The sequence below is a fragment of the Cydia fagiglandana genome, chromosome Z, assembly GCF_963556715.1.
Source record: "Cydia fagiglandana chromosome Z, ilCydFagi1.1, whole genome shotgun sequence".
In the NCBI taxonomy this organism is placed as follows: domain Eukaryota; kingdom Metazoa; phylum Arthropoda; class Insecta; order Lepidoptera; family Tortricidae; genus Cydia; species Cydia fagiglandana.
The window spans coordinates 39,338,891-39,359,850 of record NC_085959.1 but is presented as its reverse complement, the minus strand read 5'-3'; the positions used below and the strand labels follow the sequence as shown (position 1 = coordinate 39,359,850).

The following is a 20,960-nucleotide window of genomic DNA, read 5'->3' as shown; positions in this document are numbered from 1 at the left end:
ACCCAACAAAAATCCGCTCTTATACAATCTAATTTACGCTCTTACTCTGTATCTTTAGGTATTTAAATAAAACTAAACAATTTCGGGTAGTTATAACATTTATTGGTTAACCAATATATTTTAATTATAAATTAAAACGACATGAAACTTGGCATTATACAAAGTAAATAGAATCTTATAGTAAAAGTGAAAGATATGATTAGTAATAGAATAACAATCTTGACTTGTACGAGATCGCTTCTTTGCCGAGAGCTTGTTATTGTATTACTCAACCTTAGCGATTCATTAGGCGAGTTAATTGAATGAATGAATGGTGAATGGATGACCGACTTTGCGGCGCGACAACATGGCCGACATTCGTAGTTTTCATCGTGTACCATGCTCATCGAAATACTAAACAAATGATCGAAATAAAAATCTTTACTTTGTCATGGTTTTTATGTTTTGAAATGTATACACTATATGTTATCTCAATTCAGTCAATTGACACGTTAGTGTATTTCTTTATAATTTTGCTAGGTAATTTAAATGTTTTATAATAAACATATACATATATTTATGGTTTATCTTATACTAGCTTTTGCCTTCTGTGTGAAATTATGATGATTAGTTACTGATAAAAACTATCCTATGTCTCGGGGGAGCCTCAAACGATATCTAATATATCTATGTACATATATCATATTTTATCTAAATCGCTTCAGCGGTTTAAGCCTGAGGAGTTAACAGACCGACTGACAATTACTTACGCATTTATTTATATTGTCACATCCGACTTTATACGCCAAACAAACGAGTCCGGTTTCGGCCACTTAAATATAAAGGTAAAATAAAGACAAAAGGCCCTTAACAATAGGTCGTGGCATCCAGAAAAGGAGGCAAAGGATGGAGCTGACCCTTTTTTGCCCGATTACAGGGAAGCCGCGGACTTATATGACTAACAATATACTTTTTAGCTCAGTTTCTATCGATTGAATTTAGTGCCGTTTACGGTTAAGTGGCTGCAGAGAAGAGGTACAGTGTATGTATGAATGGCACTTTATTGCGCATAAACAGGTACCTACCTACCTAGGAACCTACCTCCTTACTTATAGGCTACCTAGGTAGTGCGTACCTGTCCTCCGCCACTCCCTACGTAGGTAACTGTCACATTTTTGACGTAAAATGCTTAAATAACATCGCACTATACCCCCTCTACATAGATATTTGTACGTAGTAGAAATCACTAGCTTAAGGTCTATTAAAACGTATCAAATTCAGAAATCAATAACATTCCATCACTTGATATCGGTGAGATGATAGACGCGAAGGTGTCAACAACTTTAAATTATAGTATGAATATTTGAATTTATAATTACGTTTAGTATTCATAGAAATATTAGGTAAAGTTGAATATCACTGATTATTATCATGACTTTTAATATTATCACAGACATGGATGTAACTACGTTAACATAAATATAGATAGAAATGTCTATCGAAATTACAGGTTATCTTTCACATGGTTTCTAGTAAGATACAGATTTTATAAAAAATATGCAAAAAGTTGTATTTTCATATTTTACAGTAAATATTTATTTATAGCACAAATATAACTTATTTTGAAAACTTCTTAAATATTTACAAAAAAAATTATTTCGTACTTTATCTAATCCTTTTCAACGTTTAACCAATTTTCGCATCAAATATGACGGAAAAAACTCCTATACCTGCTATTTTTCAGTAGATTCGCGTTTTTACGGTACACTACACCAGTGGAAAACTTCAAAAGTATATTGAAAACTGTATTTTAATATCAGCTCAGCCTAACCAACTCCTTTATTACATTATGCCAAGCTATAAAGCTATACAAAATAAGCCGCAAGCACGGTCGCGCAGATTGTATCTCACAATTTATTGCATAAACTCACGGTTCAATACATTCGAGTGTATTATTATTCATTGGTTAGGTGTTGCTCGCAATCAACGCGCGAATCTGTACCGTCTTGAACGATTAAAAATATGACGCATACATTGCATTGTCTGTGGTTTTATAACGAATGGCTGAATGAATTTGAAAATCGAACTTGAACGAAATGGAACGAAAAAAAATCGTGTTGTTTTTTTTTGATCGAATAAATCTTAACAAACGGTATATTAAAATTTGCACTATTTTTTAAATATTGAAATATTAGCTATACCTATACTTGGTCAAGCAGATCTTGTCAGTAGAAAAAAGGCGGCAAATATAAAAATGTAGGAGCGAAGGGATATCGGCCCATAGAAAATTTGAATTTCGCGCCTTTTTTACTGACAAGATTTGCTTGACCAAATGACCAGCTATAGCTAAGTAGCCAAACTTTGTTGATATTTATGTTTAAAAAACATATGTTTAAAGGCAATTGTCTATTTTGCAATGAAACCAATTTTATTATTACTAATCTCTAATATTTCCATAATACTAATATTCTTAGATTAAAATATTAATGGATTATGTGGTACATTCTATAAAACACTGATGCATTGTCGGAACTGTTCGAAATGCAAATCCAAACCCAAAACGCTAAAACGAAACGTAATTTAAATATGACATACGACGTTTCGTTCCACACAAGACGCCCATTGTTTCAAATTCGCGAAACCGGTTCCACAGATAGTACCACGAACACACGCACTACATTCCTATAGAATTATTCGACCCGCCTTTAGCTAAATTGACGGAGACTTTCAAAGTTTTTTTTTAACGCCAGCGGGCTTCGGAATCGCGTTTTTTCGCCGGCTGCAGATCTAAACGCATATTGAGGATTGTGAAGGATATAGAATATCACTAGAATAATACTGTTTTATATATTATTTACATGACCTTTTAATAAAAAACTACCGACATCATGCCTAGTCAATCAATGTTCGATTTGCACCCTAAATCCAAAACGAAAAAGTCTCACATTAAAAAAACATAAATTTTAGTGTTGGTAGTCACACCAAAAAGGCGACTTTTGCGTTATTAAGTGCATTAAAGAAATACATGCGAAACCAAATTGCCTCCTCGAGTTTTAAATCAGTGTCTTCCGCGGGACGCTAGTACATTTATTCTGAAATACCTACCGCGCTCATGTTTCGTTTTGTTGAATTAAAAACCTGTTACACTAATTAGAATCATTTGTTGGCGCGGGTCTCGAAAAGTTTAATGCGTAAAACGGAACTGGCGGGTACAGTCTGCGTCGAAAGTAACGGATCAAACTACGGGTTAAAAATATCTACCATGCTCCCCTGTATCAACAAATAGACTGCATAAGGTAGGTACTTAGAACGCGAACTGCGGAGATATACATTATATACATTAGCGACGTACAAAACCAAAATAGAAACGTCAAATTTCGAAAAAGGAACGCTTGAATAACGTTATTTCTACCTTCTACACTTGTTACTTATATTAAAGTATTGTTGATATGTTACTTATTTACTGTTACCTAAGATCTCAAAGCACTTGATGTGTAATTTGTTCTCACGGTCCGGCCAGTCATCTTGGTGAGGAAGTGGCCGCCATTACTTTTGGAACTAAGTCAAACATGCCACGGTCAAGTGCGAGCTGGTGTTATGTTATAAGGACCACAGATAACCTAATACTCGTACAGTTTCAAATTGTGTTTTGACTATCTGACGAATTTATGACGGTTACCATAAAATTATTAACGAAGGGTCTAAATCAAAAACTAATTTCAGATTTCTTTTTTTATCTACTGCAAAATTGGTTTGTTAGACCATAACATCAAAATTGTAATACCCAATAGATGATATTTTTGGTATTATGATATATTTTAATCCTATATTAACAGAATATATGACAGGGGTCTAGACAAGATAACAATCGTAGGTAAATCGACAGACATGACAGATGCTATAAAAAGGTCACGTGAGTAATTACTTATAGTCAACTGACTATTTACTATTTATTTCTTTGACTATCAACGATTGTTTGCCCCCTTGGCTATGCCCACAGTTGTTAAAACTTCTATCGGAAGGCGACGACCACGGAACTCTAAATATGGCATTTTTTTCTATCGGTGTAACAAGGTAGCTTATTAAACTAATGCATTTCTTTCCCCCGAATTATAAACGCATTTGTCTAATAGCATTTGAGTGCAGGTCCTGACGAGACATTTTCATATGTTCTTAAGGTCTTGGATTGTCGGAAAGGAAGGTTCCAAAATGATACGACAACTTGCTAGTATGAGTAGACTAGATATACTCTGGCAACAAACTTTGTAAATAGAAACAGACACAAAATTCAAATTTCCATGTGAAGACAAAGGGTTGTAGCGCCAACGGAATTGAAAAAAAAAATGTGAAGACAATCCTCGCGCCTATATTTTTGGAAATTTGCCGCCCTTTTCTACTGACAGAAATGCCTTGCTAAACCATAGTTTTAATGGTGTTGTGGTATCCAAATGGTACGGCACTGGCAACACTGGTTGGCGGGAAGCTGTTAGCTTTAGCTTAAAAGACTCGTAACCAGGCCATAAAAAAAAGTTTAGCTGTCATGGTGCCTCGGTATTTATTGCAAGTGCTACTGTGTGTTTATAACACATTATTTTAATTTAATTACAATTATTAGTGAATGAAAATTTATACATCACAGGCCCAAATCAATATGGAGTCCTAAAACAGCATGTTACATTAATCGATCAAATCATACATTCGATACGCACCGTATCTGAGGGGTGTCAGAGGTACAATAAAAATTTGTTCGCACCCTCTGTATGTTACCCCTAACCCATATGGGTTATGATGACAATGATCTGATGATTTGAGGGTTTAAAGCAACTGTCTGTGAAATTGTGTGAACGTCAAAAACCCTGGGTTAGAGTCCGTATTCATTTCCTCAAGAGCAATGTAGCTTCAATCTGGAATAGTATCTAAATTAAGTTCTGTAGTATTGTCAGACAACGCACCTCCCTCCTTAATTGAAGGAACATTGAAATATTTATGTAATGTATATTATTCAATTGTAGGGTTAAATAATGAATAATAGTACATTATTGTCGAGGCTCGGAAGTAGCTACTTGCAGGCTGAGGATTCGTTTTAAACGGACGACCTTGGGAGTCCGTTTAATTGAATCCGAAGCCAGCAAGTAGCCTTCCAGCCGAGTCATATATAGTGCTTTTCTCAAAAATGGTGCAAGAAATATAAATATCAAAGAAATATTTTACAAAAGCAACGTTCTCACGTATATATTTTCACAGAGAAAAGCCCTTGCCGCCTTTTTATTTTTTAATAAAAAAATAGAAGTGTATTTTTCTGCCGAAAATACGCCAACCTATTTGAGACAGCTAAATAGTCGCGGTACTAATCATCTGTTTGGCTGTTTAATGGACCTGTGCCTTCATTTGATATGGCCATTTCAACTTTTAAAAAGTTTGGAACTCGACAAATAATGGAATTTGTATGCAACATTGCAGTCCCAAAATCGAGACTGCAATGTTTTTAACTTTTTAATTTTTGACTGACCATAAACTCCGCGCTTCGCGACCTATTTTTTACACGGCAAAGTCGACTTTGCCGTCCATTTTTGAGAAAAAATTATTGTAAGTAAAAATGTCTGCAATTTTTACTAAAGGCAGTACCTATATTCCCGCTCAACACTTCTCCATAAAGTTCACTTTAAAAACTTAAATGACCATAAACACAACAACCAAAGAGTGTAAAGCCAGGTGCATACTACACGACATGTTATTATCAGTATAAGGCCATATACAGGATATGTACTATTGTGGTGCTTACTATGTATTTGGGTAACATTATAGTAGTGTTACTGTCACAAAGATCTTGTTTTATTAAATAAAGCGAAGCTTAAAGTTTCACAATGTCGTCGCGAAGCTTAATGTCTATTGCGGAACACTAATTTATAACTAAATCCTAGGTTTAGCCGTTTTAGGGCCACGTGAAAGTCTATGTTAAGTTAAATCCTTCGTTGTTTAAGATACGATTGCCAAAAGTTGTATTTTAGTGTGCTTTATTCTCTCAAATCTTCAAGTTATAAGTACACAGTCTACATATAATTGGTCACATTTGTACATAAGGTGCAGGGAGGCAATTTCGACTGCGGGATAATTTCAACTACCTAACAGTGGCGGCGCGTCCATAAAAGCCGATTCCCACCGGCTTGCCTATTTTTGGACGTTTGAGCAGAGTTGTAAAGGAAATATGTCAGCCAAATTAGCCCCGGCTTGCCTATGGATATGTTTCACGCGCCGCCACTGCTACCTAATCGAAATATCTTCCATGTTTTACGTTACATAGTTACTTAAATTAGTTAAAGGCGAAATAGAAAATGGGAGCCGTAACAAAAAAGCGCGTACGATATGCTGTCGAATTTAATATTAATGCGATATTTATTTTTTGCTCTTTTTTTACGAATATGATTTTCTCTACTCCATTCGAACCCACCATTTTTGACCACCACACATATAAGATACGTTAATCATGTATTAAACTTAACCAGGTTCTAAAATTGCTACATTTACCCACACATATTGTCACTAAATAATAAATACACATAATATAACATTGTCAGAAGGTTTTCCTCCGTCACCTACAACAAAAAGTCGTATAAGCGCCCAACTTGTGACCACTATACGACGTTGCGTTCGAGCGGCTCTGTGGTCCATTTCGTGACGTAAGGTCGTGGGTATAAGCGACACTTGTTCTTGGAAAAAACATTTTAGAACACAAGGTTACTGCTTTTTTACCGTACGTTGTAATTTAAGTGAGATTAAGTTTGTTTAAAAATATACGGGCACAGAAATAACAGAGTTACTTCGCAGAGGTTTTCATGAGTTTAGAAAAGGGGAACCCATAACGAACTTACTGATTTAATGAATGTTTTTGTTTTGGGTGACTGTAAATAGCTAACAATTCCTTACATATCGATCTCTTAGGGCCACTTGCACCATTCACTAACCCAGGGTTAACTGTTTAAACCATGGAGTTATTATGGTTACCAGTACAATTTGACACTTCGGTAACGGTTTAACCGATTAACCCCGGGTTAGTGGAATGGTGCAAGTGGGCCTTATTGTTTGTATTTTCCAAAATCGGGGTAACAATACCGTGTTCTATAGTCGGTCACCGAACAGGCAGGACTATCTTAATTTCATAGGTTTTGTGGTGGCCCAAACTTAGTTTAATACTACGTCGGTGGCAAACAATCATAAGGCCCGCCTGTAGGTAAGCAGTCTCTGTAGTTTATGGACGCCTGTAACTACAAAGGCATTACATGCACGTTGCCGATGCACGACCACCGTCGTTGAGCTCAGGCAACCTTATGAGTATAGTTTTATTTTGATGAGGGTAGTTTTATTTTGATTTTGAAATCAACCCTTAATATTATTATTGATTAACTTAGATATAGAATATAGAACAGTAAAACGTTTGAACTCTCATGTGTCGTAAAGGATGTGTGTCATTTTGAAAAGTGGCGTTAATAGACGTAGGCGACGTTCGCGGGGCCAATTCAGACCACAGATCAATGCACTGCGTTTTGTAATTAAATAACTAGCTTAACAATATAATGGCTTATCGTTTAAGACTTATTATGTTAAAGCAAATGTTAAACGTAGAAAAATAAATCGTTTATTTTTTACATTAGATGTAATATTCTAAGAGAAAAACGATAGGTAATAATCCATAATACAAGTATGACATTAAGGACCACTTGCACCATCCTAATATAACCCGGGTTTAAGCGGTTAACCCCGGGTTAGTGGGATGGTGCAAGTGGCTCTAAAAGAACTGATTTAATGTCTTTCACGCGCTACACTGTATTTAGTACTAAAGCAATGAGTATAAATATTGGGGGAATGAATTACAATTATCCTAGTTACTTCAAAATTATCAAGCGGAAAGAAAATACAATTAAGTACATAATATAAATTGACATATGGCATTAAATATACCAAAATAACAGGACATCAATGCCGTCTTGTATAATAATGTGAACTACACGACCTATACGAGTAATCTTACAAAGCATCGAAAACGATGGTTTAAAAAACAATCAAAGAATCGATTTTGTAATGGCGGAGGATTATAGGAAGGGAACAGTCGATAACACAAGTCGATTAGGTGTCGACATAATAATAATAATTACTATTACCTACCACAAATTTAGAACCATAAGTACTAGAAACAGAACATGGTTGAACTTTGTTTTTTTTTTACAAATAGTATATTCTAAGGTTATTATACTGTCGCTGCAACCGAAAACTGAACCAATGTGATAAGTAAACAAATAAATTAAATGTCGTATTAAGATTGTTTGACTATTATGTGTTTACCTTTAAACTTGAATCAGCTGAGCTTAAAAATTATAGTCGTTGTGTGAATTCACTTTTATCATCTCTACATAACTTATATCTAATAGAGATAAAAAACGAATCGTAACACTTGTACCATCGATTGTACCTGTAGAAATACGCCCTTACCCATTTATAATGGAATCACGTCTTATCCCTATCACAATAATAACAGGGCCAGTCAAGAACATACATTACATTTTGTACATTATCTATTCTAATATTACGATATTTCTTAATGGCATAAAAAACCGGGCAAGTGCGAGTCGGACTCGCGCACGAAGGGTTCCGTACCATAATGCAAAAAAAAAACAAAAAAAAGCAAAAAGAAAACGGTCACCCATCCAAGTACTGACCCCTCCCGACGTTGCTTAACTTTGGTCAAAAATCACGTTTGTTGTTTGGGAGCCCCATTTAAATCTTTATTTTATTCTGTTTTTAGTATTTGTTGTTATAGCGGCAACAGAAATACATCATCTGTGAAAATTTCAACTGTCTAGCTATCACGGTTCGTGCCGCCTGGCCGCACAGCCTGGTGACAGACGGACGGACGGACGGACGGACGGACGGACGGACGGACGGACGGACGGACGGACAGCGAAGTCTTAGTAATACCCGTCCCGTTTTACCCTTTGGGTACGGAACCCTAAAAAGTGTTAGTTGTGTAGGTATATAACTCTCTCAGGATCGATATTCGTTTTCTTGCGTGTTTAATTAGGTATATTAAAATCAACAAAAATTTAGTGTCTCAAAATGCAGTTATAGTGCCTTTATACAGTAATACCTACTATTTCCTTCCTCTAGGTATGATCCAGCAGCAAACATGACTAGTGACTACAATAGAAAAGAAAACACACTAATCCACTAATGTGTCAAACGGCACACATCTAACCACAATACTACTAAAAGACACAGAGCACATAATACATAAAATTTGTTGCGTAAACCTAATTGCTTATGCGCTAGGGGCCAGAATCGCGCAACACCGTGAGAAATTGTAGTGAATCTGAATTTGTCTCATTTTCGCTACATTACCTGCATTTATATGACTATAAGGTGACGAATCGGTTATGTAACTCGGTCATAGGTGGCGCTATAAATTCGTAACATTTTCCCGTTAAGAATGTGTATTCGAATTTCAACATTTGCGAGTATGACGCTTCACACAAACTCATCACAAAAAGCCGCTACCATACTATCGAAGTAACGCTCTCATTTTAAAACGACATACTTAAAATACATGAAACCATCATGAAACTTGGTTCTTGTATATGAACATTTACGTAATTTATGTCTGTTACTAGTTTTAGTACGTAAATATTGTTATACAAAAAAAAAATGGCTATACTCGTAGAAATAAATAAATGAATGAATGAATGATGGAGTAAAAGTTTTGTCTATAATTCTTCAATATTCACGTCTAATTTCCTGTTTTTTTATTTGCGGCGGCCATGTTCATGTTAACTCTTAAACTTAAACGGTAGACCTACCGGTACAGTTATACTATTTAATTTAGTTAAGTGTCGACGTAAAAAACTCATTACACTGGTCCTTGATAGGGAGCGAGCACATCTGTCCTACACACACACGTGACTAGATTCACATGTACGCACACATGTGCAGGGTTGTGCACACTGCGCCCAGAAAGTTAAAGGAGTTATTTTTTAGTTACGTTTAGTTTTATTTTTAGTTTTCGAAATGATGTTAAATTAATCAATTTGTACTTCAATATGACAAATTAAAAAAAATGACTGTTTTAGGGTGGTATTGGTATTCCACCTGTCCAATTGATTTGTCCAACGTCATTGCGTCTCACTCTCTCATTAAGCAAAATGTGAGACGCAATACTGAATATACACATTGGACAAAGAAATTGGATAGGTAGAATAGTAAATTTTTGGCACGTATATCTACACAGAAATAAACTATCTTAAGGTCTTTAAACTTTAAACTCTCGCGTTTTCTACCTACACATAGTTAATTACACAAACGGGTCTACCGCGATATAATTTCATTGTTTTTACCTTTAATTCCGACTTAACTCAGCAGAAACGTCGGAATTAAAGGTAAAAACAATGAAATTAAATCGCGGTAGAACCGTTTGTGTAATTAAATATCTATCTTTAGCTTTAACCTTTTCACCGCCACGTCAATGAAGAAATAAGGTGTCATCAACGTCACAAACTTACACGTAAACAACCCGTATAACACCAAGTCGTGGCGTGTGGGACACGAAATGTACCGACTTTATATCAAGTCGATGGCGGCGAAAAGATTAAGTTGTATGAATAGTTGAATACCCCTGTAGTCATAGGTAGTCCCCTTTCCTAACCGGGGTGCAGTGTGCGCACAAGGTTGCGTGCGCGCATAAGGATCGAAGGGGCGCGTAACCGTCATCGGGAGCCGTTTGTATCGATTGCCAGAGACAGGTCGCGCGGAAATATAAAATTTGGCTCTCCTGTTCCCGATCCCGATAGCATTCTCGAGACTATAAGTACACATGAACTGTGTGTTTTGATATTAATTGTAAGTGTTACGTAAAACAATCCTCTTGGAATAGCTTTTTGAGAAATGGAACTAGAAAGTAAAGAGAAAAAAATCGGCTTGTGGTAACAAATTTCCCTGAACTAAAACGTTCGCATTGCAGTCTGTTTCTACTCTAGATTCCTCAAATATTTATATAGGTACTTACCTTACTCCAGCCTAAAAACTATTATTTATTCTGAGCCAAAAGCATGAAAACAAGCCTGAAGTAAGTAAAGTATGAACTATAATAGAGTAATAATTTTTTTTTTGCTTAGACATTTCTAATTTCGTCTGGGAAATAAGGCTTTTTATAGGTACTAACACAATTGTCATATGTACACGTACAGTTACCTGCAATAATATGTTACACAAAGAAGGCCGCAAAAATATCTGACACGATCTTATTTGTGGAGCCATAAGAGCGTGTCACATATTTTTGCCGCCTTCAAAGAGTAACATATTATTGCAGGTGACTGTACAACAGGTGCTTTCTCACCAGTGACAAGAAGTTTTCATATTTTTGGCCCGGGATATGGGTCAAAAACATTTCAGAAATAAAGTGACTTCCGTGGACAGTACAGCAAAAGTTCACGACTCGTACGTGTAATATGTTACTCTTCGAAGGCCGCAAATCGCGCTCTTATGGTTCTACAAATCTTGTCAGATATTTTTGCGGCCATCGTTGTGTAATATATTATTGCAGGTAGGTACATATAAATACAGGGTGATCAATCTAAATGGGTCAGTATGGAGAAGTCAGAAACTATAAGAGATAGCGAAATCTGTTCTTAGGAACCATGGCTTCGATTTTAGATTTAATAATAATGGCATTAAATTTTTTTTTTAAATCTATCATACATAACCGGGATTCGAACATGGTCAATATTCTTGTTGTTTGTTTGTATGGCAACTTTTAAACGATGCGTGATAGCTGGGGGGTGCTCGACCAAATATCATAGAGGGCCCCGAGACAAAACAAACTACATTAAAAAAAATTCAAAATGGCCGACTTTTTTTAATTTTTTCAAGTTGGTCCTAGCGCGCTGAGATTTGGCATGCGACGAGCCTAGGAGCCCAAAATTACCATGTCAAATTTTTTTTTTTAAAAATCCAAAATGGCGGCGAACACGGCCAAAGTCAAATTTCCAAGTAGGTTAAGCGAGCCTGAAGGGCGAGCTTCAGGCCGGGAGACCGAAAGCTGATCCCGGCGGAAGGCCGAAGGCCCGGAGCCTCCACCCCGACTCCCAAAACGCGAGGCCGAAGGCCGAGCTGCATGAATGCGGTGCTTCCAAGCGTTTTACCAAATCAACTGTCTTGATGCGCGAAGCCGGCGGGCCGAATTCCCGACGGCGAAGCGTCGAGGCTTGCGAAGGCCAAAGGCCGAGCTCCGCGTAGGGCTGAAGGCCTGAAGCGTCACATGAGAGGGGGCAGTTGGAGCTTAAACACGACCCAACACTTTTCCTATTGGGAGTCGGGGTCGGCCTTCGGCTCTCCGCCGGGGTCGGCCTTCGGCTTCCCGGCCAGAAGCTCGCCCTTCGGGCTCGCTTAACCTACTTGGATATTTGACTTTGCCCGTGTCCGCCACCATTTTGGATTTTTTCAAAAAAAAATTTTGACATGGTAATCTTGGGCCCCTAGGCTCGCCACATGTCAAATCTCAGCGCGCTCGGACCAACTTGAAAAAATTAAAAAAAAGTCGGCCATTTTGAATTTTTTTTAATGTAGTTTGTTTTGTCTCGGGGCCCTCTATGATATTTGGTCGAGCACCCCCCAGCTATCACGCATCGTTTAAAAGTTGCCATACAAACAAACAACAAGAATATTGACCATGTTCGAATCCCGGTTATGTATGATAGATTAAAAAAAAAATTGAATGCCATTATTATTAAATCTAAAATCGAAGCCATGGTTCCTAAGAACAGATTTCGCTATCTCTTATAGTTTCTGACTTCTCCATACTGACCCATTTAGATTGATCACCCTGTATATCCCGCTTTTCTTATTTTTGAGTATCAAGTAGGTAGTAGTCCTACTGAAAAACTAATACAACCAGTCTGTAAGTATCCAGCATAAAAATTACGACGCATTAAAAGTGCGATGTCTACAGGAAAGTCGCGAACGTATTATAAACGGTGTGTTGACCCATATAGTCCAGTCAATAAGGTCACTTACTTGCAGAAGAATTCTCCCCGTGCCGTCGACAGACACGTGCCTCCGTTCTTGCACGGCGAGGGCGAGCACGACACGAAACCTGGAACAATATACAATACTTTAGTATGTACTTTATTATCAAGCATATTTACTTCACACATCTACCCTACAGGTTGATCTTGTTTAAAAAATCTGCAACTCCATAGAAAACATTGACATATTCGTCTAACTATAGATAGCCGATCTTTTTAGTATTTTCGGCACCATTGTAAAAGTTGTTCAGTATGAATAGTATGAACTACTTATGGTACGTATCCCTCAGAGTATAATCAGACATAACAAACTTTGAACGAAATGAAGTAGCACTTGTGTTTTATTTACATTTTAGGTGTATTGCCAGCGGCGGGGTTTTTTCTTGTTCTTTCTAGCTATTAAATTCGCGATGTTCTATGGCAGAACTGAAGGCAACTACACTAGTTTACCACGGACTAAGTACAAATATAATTTTCTATCCTGTGCGAAGCTTCGGGTCGCCTAATCTTTGATTATAATAATGAGTATATCTTCATTGCGGGTTTTGATACCGCTATTGTCAGTTTGTGCTCATGCACATCATCATCGATTAATAGTTTGTGACGTAGCAATACATAATGAAAACAAAGTGGACAAATTATCATGTTCAGTCAAGTTCTAAGAACTTGCATTATGGTAATAAGGGTATTGTCAATTTACTCAAGTGTCTAATTAAAGAATAAATCAATGACTAATGAGAACTATTATTTCTTGTTTCTCTGTTCTGTCGGCAAGGAGCCAGAGAGTAGGTACTGATACCACCACTGTGTGTCCTTATCTGTCATTTTGACTTAATGTATTTGTAAGAAAGGGATAAAACATAATTTAATCAAATCAGGCCTGTAAAGTTTTATGAATAAGGGGATAAATATTTTTAGTGTAATGTACAAAACTTTGTTCACGGAACACTTAAGAGATCACTTCGGTCTTGCAAATCAGTGAAATTGCAAAAATATTAATACATTTTACATGTATAATTACAAGGACATTCGGGGCGATCTCGAATCCCCGAGGCATCTCTCCATGGCCATTTTCAACATCAACGGGCTCCTCTACACGATGGGCCAACGCCGGCCACTCCCAGGGACGCATTTATGCGTTAGAGGGAGCAAGTGATATTGCTATCTCATTCTACCGCATGACTGCGTCCCTTGGAGTGGCCGGCGTTGGTCCATCGTGTAGAGGAGCCAAAAGGTTTGATAAATAGGGCTGGTTGGACTAGCCTACCCAACCTGCTTCACGCTTAATCTTCTTGCTTTTTCAGTCAGTCTCGGTATACAAAATTAGTACTCACAATGAAAATAAAAACCGCTTACTTTGGACACGTATATAGACATGACAAATATAATATTGTTAGAGGAATAATAGAGGGAAAAATCGAAGGGAAAAGGGGCAGAGGCAAAAGAAAAACAACTTGGATGGATAACCTTAGGAGTTGGACGGGAATCGACGCTGCCACGCTAGGCAGAAAAGCTGCGAATGGAGAAGAGTTTCGGACTGTGGTGGCCGACATCCGTAGAGGATATGGCACCTAAAGAAGAAGAAGGTATACAAAAAGTACTGAGGTTGACTAAAGTAGCATGACAAATATTAACGATAGAAATAGAAAACAATCATGCATGACAAGGTGTAGACCTTGTACCTACAGATGTACTCGTATCCTACATCTCGAATACATCTGTAGGTACAGCCAAGTATAAAAATATGGATGTAGACAACTTACTCAAAAATATGTCCCATAGTTCCTAATTCACTGACATAAGAGCTATGGGACATATTTTTGAGATGATGTGTACCCTTTATATTTACACTTGGCTGTACAGTCGCCATTAGATATATCGGAGCGGCCAAGGTCACAAATATCAGAACACGCCTCTATTGACAAAGCGTTAGAGTGCTTGTTCAGATATTGTGAACACCTTGGCCGCTCCGATATATCTGATGGCGACTGTACAAGTGTTTAAAAAGTTATCGACGCGTGAATACAGTAGCAGCGGATGCTGTAGAATCAATATGTCGATCTGGCATCCGATCCGATCCCGATCGATGGTATCGATACGAATTGTATCCATCAGCGCGAGGACCACCCGAATCGGCGGATATGAGGTATCGATCCAATCGATGTTTTACAATTAGCTTGTTTGAGGCGCTTTGTTTTTTTTGGTGTTTCCGTTTTGTGTAAATATATATAGCTATCCATGCCGTAATCGGCAACGGCGACCCTAAGTAGCTAATAGTTACGAGCGTGAGCTCGAATGCGGCTTGAAAAGCCGAACTTACTTTTAAAAATTCTATGTGCTTTTTAAAAATAAAGGAATGTCTCCTTTAAGTAAAATGAGCCAGCTTAAGGATTTAAGGTAGTTTCCCTCCAGGGCCCGACTTATCTTTCCACACTGTATATGCTAATAAGATTTGAGGAGTTCCATCGATTCCTCGTGGATACCGTCATCAGAACTGAGCTTTGACAAAAATGGGACCAATCTGTACGTATCTACTTTCAATCAATAAAATAACTATACAAATCGTTTGAAACATTAAAAAACATACAACGTAATTGAGAACCCTTTTAGAATTTTGAAGTTGGTTAAAAAATCAAACAATTTTACTGCAAAGTCTGTTAGGCTCGACAATTTTTGCACTTAACCTCTAGCCGCCCAGAGACCTATAAAAAGGTCTCCTGTTCAATTCTAATTTGAACTTTGTGTTGACAAAATTAAATTTAAAATTGCTTGGCAAGGTTTGACGTATGGGCGGCTAGAGGTTAAAGCCGTCCAGTGTATTCAGATCCATAGCTCAGTAGAAACATAAGCAAGTCTTAGTTCAGTTATAAATTAGCTGGCGTTAGTGAGATTAGTAACTTTGCAACAACATTGTCACTTAAATCCACCTCCAGTGTAACCTGGTCTCTATTCCAGTACTCACATAAGCAAGTGTTAGGTCAGATGTAAACTGGTTTATTGTATTAGTGACACGGAGGGGACGTAATAGCGGAAATAGATTTACAGCATCCGTCCGTGTGCTGTTATAAACCGGATTGAGAGTACGTGTAAGAAAACTGTTTAGTTGGTGAAATGACAGTAATATAAAAAAAAATATCATTAGCGTATAATACGGTTTCATCCTAATATTTTATTTTAACCTCGTAAGACCCAGCACCTAATGTTTTCATATTTTTGATTTGAACTTTATTCTACAAGTAAATTGGAACGAATTTCGTTTGTTTTAAAAAGCGATGAAACAAAAGAAATGCTACTTTATTTGGTTCATGAAAGGTTCAATTTAGATTGCACGATTATGTACATTTTAATGTACATTATGTTAGTCTCAGGAGGTTATGGGTAATATGGGGGTAGTTGAAATCGTCGGGTGACAAGCAAAAGTCACTAAGTACTATCAAAAAATTAAAGTAACAATGCACTTTATTACACTTGTAACACGGTTTATTGTCCAATAATTTCAATGGTGTTAGTTAGTGACTTTTGCTTGTCACCCGACGAAATACAATACGTGATTCACGCCAACGTCAGTTAGCATACCTATTCGAGTTCAATACTCATAATAGTCCTTATGACATTTTTAAAGCATATTTTTTCAATATCTATTTAAATTAAGCCCAACCAATTTATTACAACCAAGTAATCTACACTTGAACAGTAATAGGGACCATCATCCGATGCGAGACGTATAGATTCAATATGGTTGTTATAATGGTATGCGGTTACATTTTAACCACTTTAAAGGCCTGTGTACATCGGCTGCGTGTGCGTGACGTGCACGTGCGCGATCCTTATGAGAGACGGCACACCGCTTGCGTGACGTGTGCGTGTGCGGCTCCAAGATTTTAGCGCACGGACACGCGCACGTCACGCACACGCAAGCCGGTGTGGCTCGGCCTTAACCTTCTCAAGCTCAAGTGCCAATGATTCTGTTTCAGAAAATGGTATCGTCTTGGGTCGTCCCATTCGTTTTTCGTCAAGTTCTTAAATTAGTCCTATTCTGCTTTCGTCACTCATTCTACATTGAAAGCCACCGACGATTGGAACGAATGTAGAATGAGTGACGAAAGCAGAATAGGACTAATTTAAGAACTTGACGAAAATGAATGGGACGACCCAAGACGATACCCAGAAAATAAATGCAAATAGACAAAGTCTCCTGTGTCTCATTGCCATATAAAGTGCAAGGAATTTACTAGGGATGTAACGATACATGATTTTGCCGATACGATACCGACACCGATACCGATTTTGAAAGTAAATAATCGGCGATACCGATACAGATACCGATATCAATGGCGATGGCGATAGCAATGGCGTAGTAGTTAGTTAATAAATAAAATAAATAAGGAATTATATACTTAGTATGCATAAAACATACTTATGGATAATAGACACTGATTTTGTGAAGTGTGAAAAACTGTATTAAAACAAATAAAGAAAAATGCCAAATCAAAATCAAAGAAAACATTTATTTAGGTAACCATCAAGCAATTAATGCAAAAGTAAATCCAAATCAGTAATTATAGTTCATTTAAGGTAGATTTTTTGTTATGGAAACAAAGTTTATTCAAATTATTAGCAGCGTCATTCATTTCGCGTTTTCAAACTGTGATATCGGCTGAATTTAAATCGGCGATGCCGATATATCGGTCTGCAATTATATCGGCCGATATATCGGTATGGGTATCGTTACATCCCTGGAATTTACGTTACTCTACTCGGCAAAAGTGTCAATGTGTGTAATAATTTAATTAAGGTAAAATGTAGGGTGTAAAGTTAACCGAGTGTGGACGCCATAAATGTCAAACAACTAGAAATATGACGCTTTATCGACTTTATCAGTACCAAGTTGGTAAGACGTTATTAGGCTCGGCAGCATTAAACTGTTAATGTTAAGTACATATGTACAAATGTAATACATGGTGTAACATGAGGAAACCGAATAATTTTAACAAAAAAGTCCGTAAAGCTTTTTTGAAATTCGCCTGGTTTCAGAGACAACATTAATTTTAAAAAAAAAACAAGTTTTTATTGTTACATAGTGTACAGGGCCTTTTTGATGGTGATGTTGCTGCTATGGGACGTAGTCTAAATATCCTTATTGATAGATGTCAAAAAGTAATAAGTAACACTTTGCAAGAAGTAGGTTTTACGAAAAAAATATTAAAATCAATTTTAAGTGACAAGTTTACCAATAACATTTATTTTTTATGAACAAATGCATACAAAAAAATGAAAAAAAAAACAAAAAAAAATTTTTTTGGCGGTATTGACCTAAACTCATATTAAATTTATTCCTTCTTTTGACCTCAGAAATGCACGGTTAAAATTATTCGGTTTCCTCATGTTACACCGTGTATATACTTGTAAACTAATTTTGGGCACAAAACTCAGCTCCCTTCTATTAAAAAATCTCCTGGCAACTTCTTGTAAGCGGTAAAGTCGAGTTCACAAACATCTTTACAAACTAACGTTCCAAAAATATATTCACGCGCCTCTAAGACTGACAATAAGGTCATGTTAATATTTTGGAACGTTGATTAAAAATTAGTTTTCGTTGTCTTGTTTATGACCACTCTGTCACGCTTCTATTTTAGGTTTTTATCAAATAATATTTAAAAAAAATAGTGCTATTGCATGTCTTTCTAACTCATGAGAAAAATTTAAAATTAAATTTCACCTCATACAAAAATCACCACTCCGTCACATTTTTTGACAAGACAACGAAAAGAATCTCGAGCCTTGTAAAGATTTTTCCTGAACTCGACCGGACACGGAGCTTAGACGGACTGAGAACACCATACATATTATTTCCCTATAAAAAAACACGATAACAATTGATTTGCAACAAGTTACAGTGACGCACGCGTCAAATCAGCGAGTTAAAATTAAACTGCCGGAAACCAGATATGGACCGTGGGAACGCGCGCAGCAAAAATAAGTAAAACGCTATAACGCTCGCTGCGCTTCCGCGACGATAGCGCGCCGATACGACTGATTTGGTGACGTGACGGTTTTTTTATGCATTATTCGGATTGGCGCCGAAAAGCGATGTAAAGTTTATTCCAAGAACTTCAGTTGATACTAATATTATTTAGATATTCAGGGTTCACCGCGAAAATACGATAACAGAAATTTATAGTTAGCAATAGCTGAGCAGACAAGGTGTTCAAAATGACCTAAACACCTGTGTTGTGAGCACTAAGTGCATGTAGGTCATTTTGAACAACTCGCCCGCTTACCTACTTACGATTATGACCGTTCGTCGAGGCGCTGCTGGTATCAAATATTAGAGCATATGCGGATTTCCGGTTGAACTTCTAAATGCCTGAGTCGTCTCGAGGATATGTTTTTGGTTTTGCTCATTAATGTTGTTTAAAGAGTAATTTTGATAGCTTATGTATTGAATTTTGTACAAAGCATTGAACTATTATTACTAACGTATATAGAACAGGCCATGAACAGGCACATAGAACCAGTATTTTACGCCATGAGTTGATGTTGTTTTGTCAACAAACCATAGAACCGGAGCGTGAGTCTCGCGACCAAAACGCGTAAGCGCCATGAATATTACGGCACTTACGACGCTTTGTTCACGTGTTACAGATTGCGTATGGGACAATTTCATTGTTTGGTATGGCTTCTTTATAGTAATAATATCTCAATGGTACAAAGGCGTTGGGATCAAATCGGGAATAAGGAAACATGCATGACATGCCTAAACTCTTATCGTTCTGTTTACGTATGTCCAAATTCAGATTCCCACGTTTCTGATGAGCTAATATTTGCTTAGATAACCGACGAGATAAATCGTTTCGAAATATTTAAACATTATTCGGCTTTAACGTCAATATTTGAATTTAATGAAACTCCACTTGTAACTTGTGATCAATTGGTAACATTTATTGGCATTGTGATTGAGAAAGTTAATATTGACTTTTTTCATGTTTTTTTTTCGTGATGGCCGTAGTTTCGCCAAATAATTCCAACTCAAAAAAATATTTCTATTTCAGTGGTTTTTTATTCACATGTTGATTTCAGTAGTTCGGCAGTTCATTGATCGTGTATTTTAAATGTTTTACTGTATAATGTCCACCTTGAAAATAAATCGTTTCTTTGTCAGTAACTTTGACATTTTTATTTATGAGAGTAAGAAAAGAAACGCAGCGTAGGACGTCCACCCACAAGATGGACGGACGACCTTGTTAAGGCCGCCGGAAGACGCTGGATGCGGATCGCTTCCAACCCGTACGAGTGGAGGTCCAAGGGGGAGGCCTATGTTCAGCAGTGGACGTCTTATGGCTGAGATGATGATGATGATGATGAAGAAAAGAAAACATTTTTTTTTTTTAAGAATGCATTTGCATACGACACGTTGACGATATTTCATAATAATAGAAAAGTTCATTGACCTCAAACAAAAATGTCAACCTCAATTTTTTAAACGTTTATGTTATCTCTCATTAGCCGCTAATGACGTAAAATTGGACTCTATTGCGTTGAGTTAATGACCAGGCAAAAAAGAAAGGATTTGTATGAAGATTCATTAAGGAAAATCGATGGACTGCTATTGTGGGCCGAGTCATGAAATACATAGTAGCGGGCAGAGGTCTTTGACCTTTTTTTCGCTGCCATTCGTCTTACAACCAATATCTCATACAATCCATGCCAATGTATTCATTCTTTAGATCTAAATCCCCTAACATAAGATGAAAAAGTGTAAATACATATATTAATGACAATGACATTTGACTTGAATTAAAAGCACAGAAGTTGTTTTGACAGTGTATGCGCTTACAAATAGTCGTTAAAATTTTATTGGTTCTACATATATGGGCACGATAACAGACAGTTTTAAAGGATAGTCAATAGGTTTAT

At 36.9% G+C, this 20,960-nt stretch overlaps 1 protein-coding gene across 1 annotated transcript in view; it reads right to left on the bottom strand.

The window, feature by feature from the left end:
* The window catches only part of LOC134678433 (neurogenic locus Notch protein), a 171,351-nt gene that overhangs the window by 108,986 nt on the left and 41,405 nt on the right, over positions 1 to 20,960 (bottom strand). Inside the window, exon 2 of the mRNA XM_063537009.1 lies at positions 13,033 to 13,111. Within this exon, the coding sequence (XP_063393079.1) occupies positions 13,033 to 13,111 (79 nt within the window). The remainder of the gene's footprint in view (positions 1 to 13,032; positions 13,112 to 20,960) is intronic.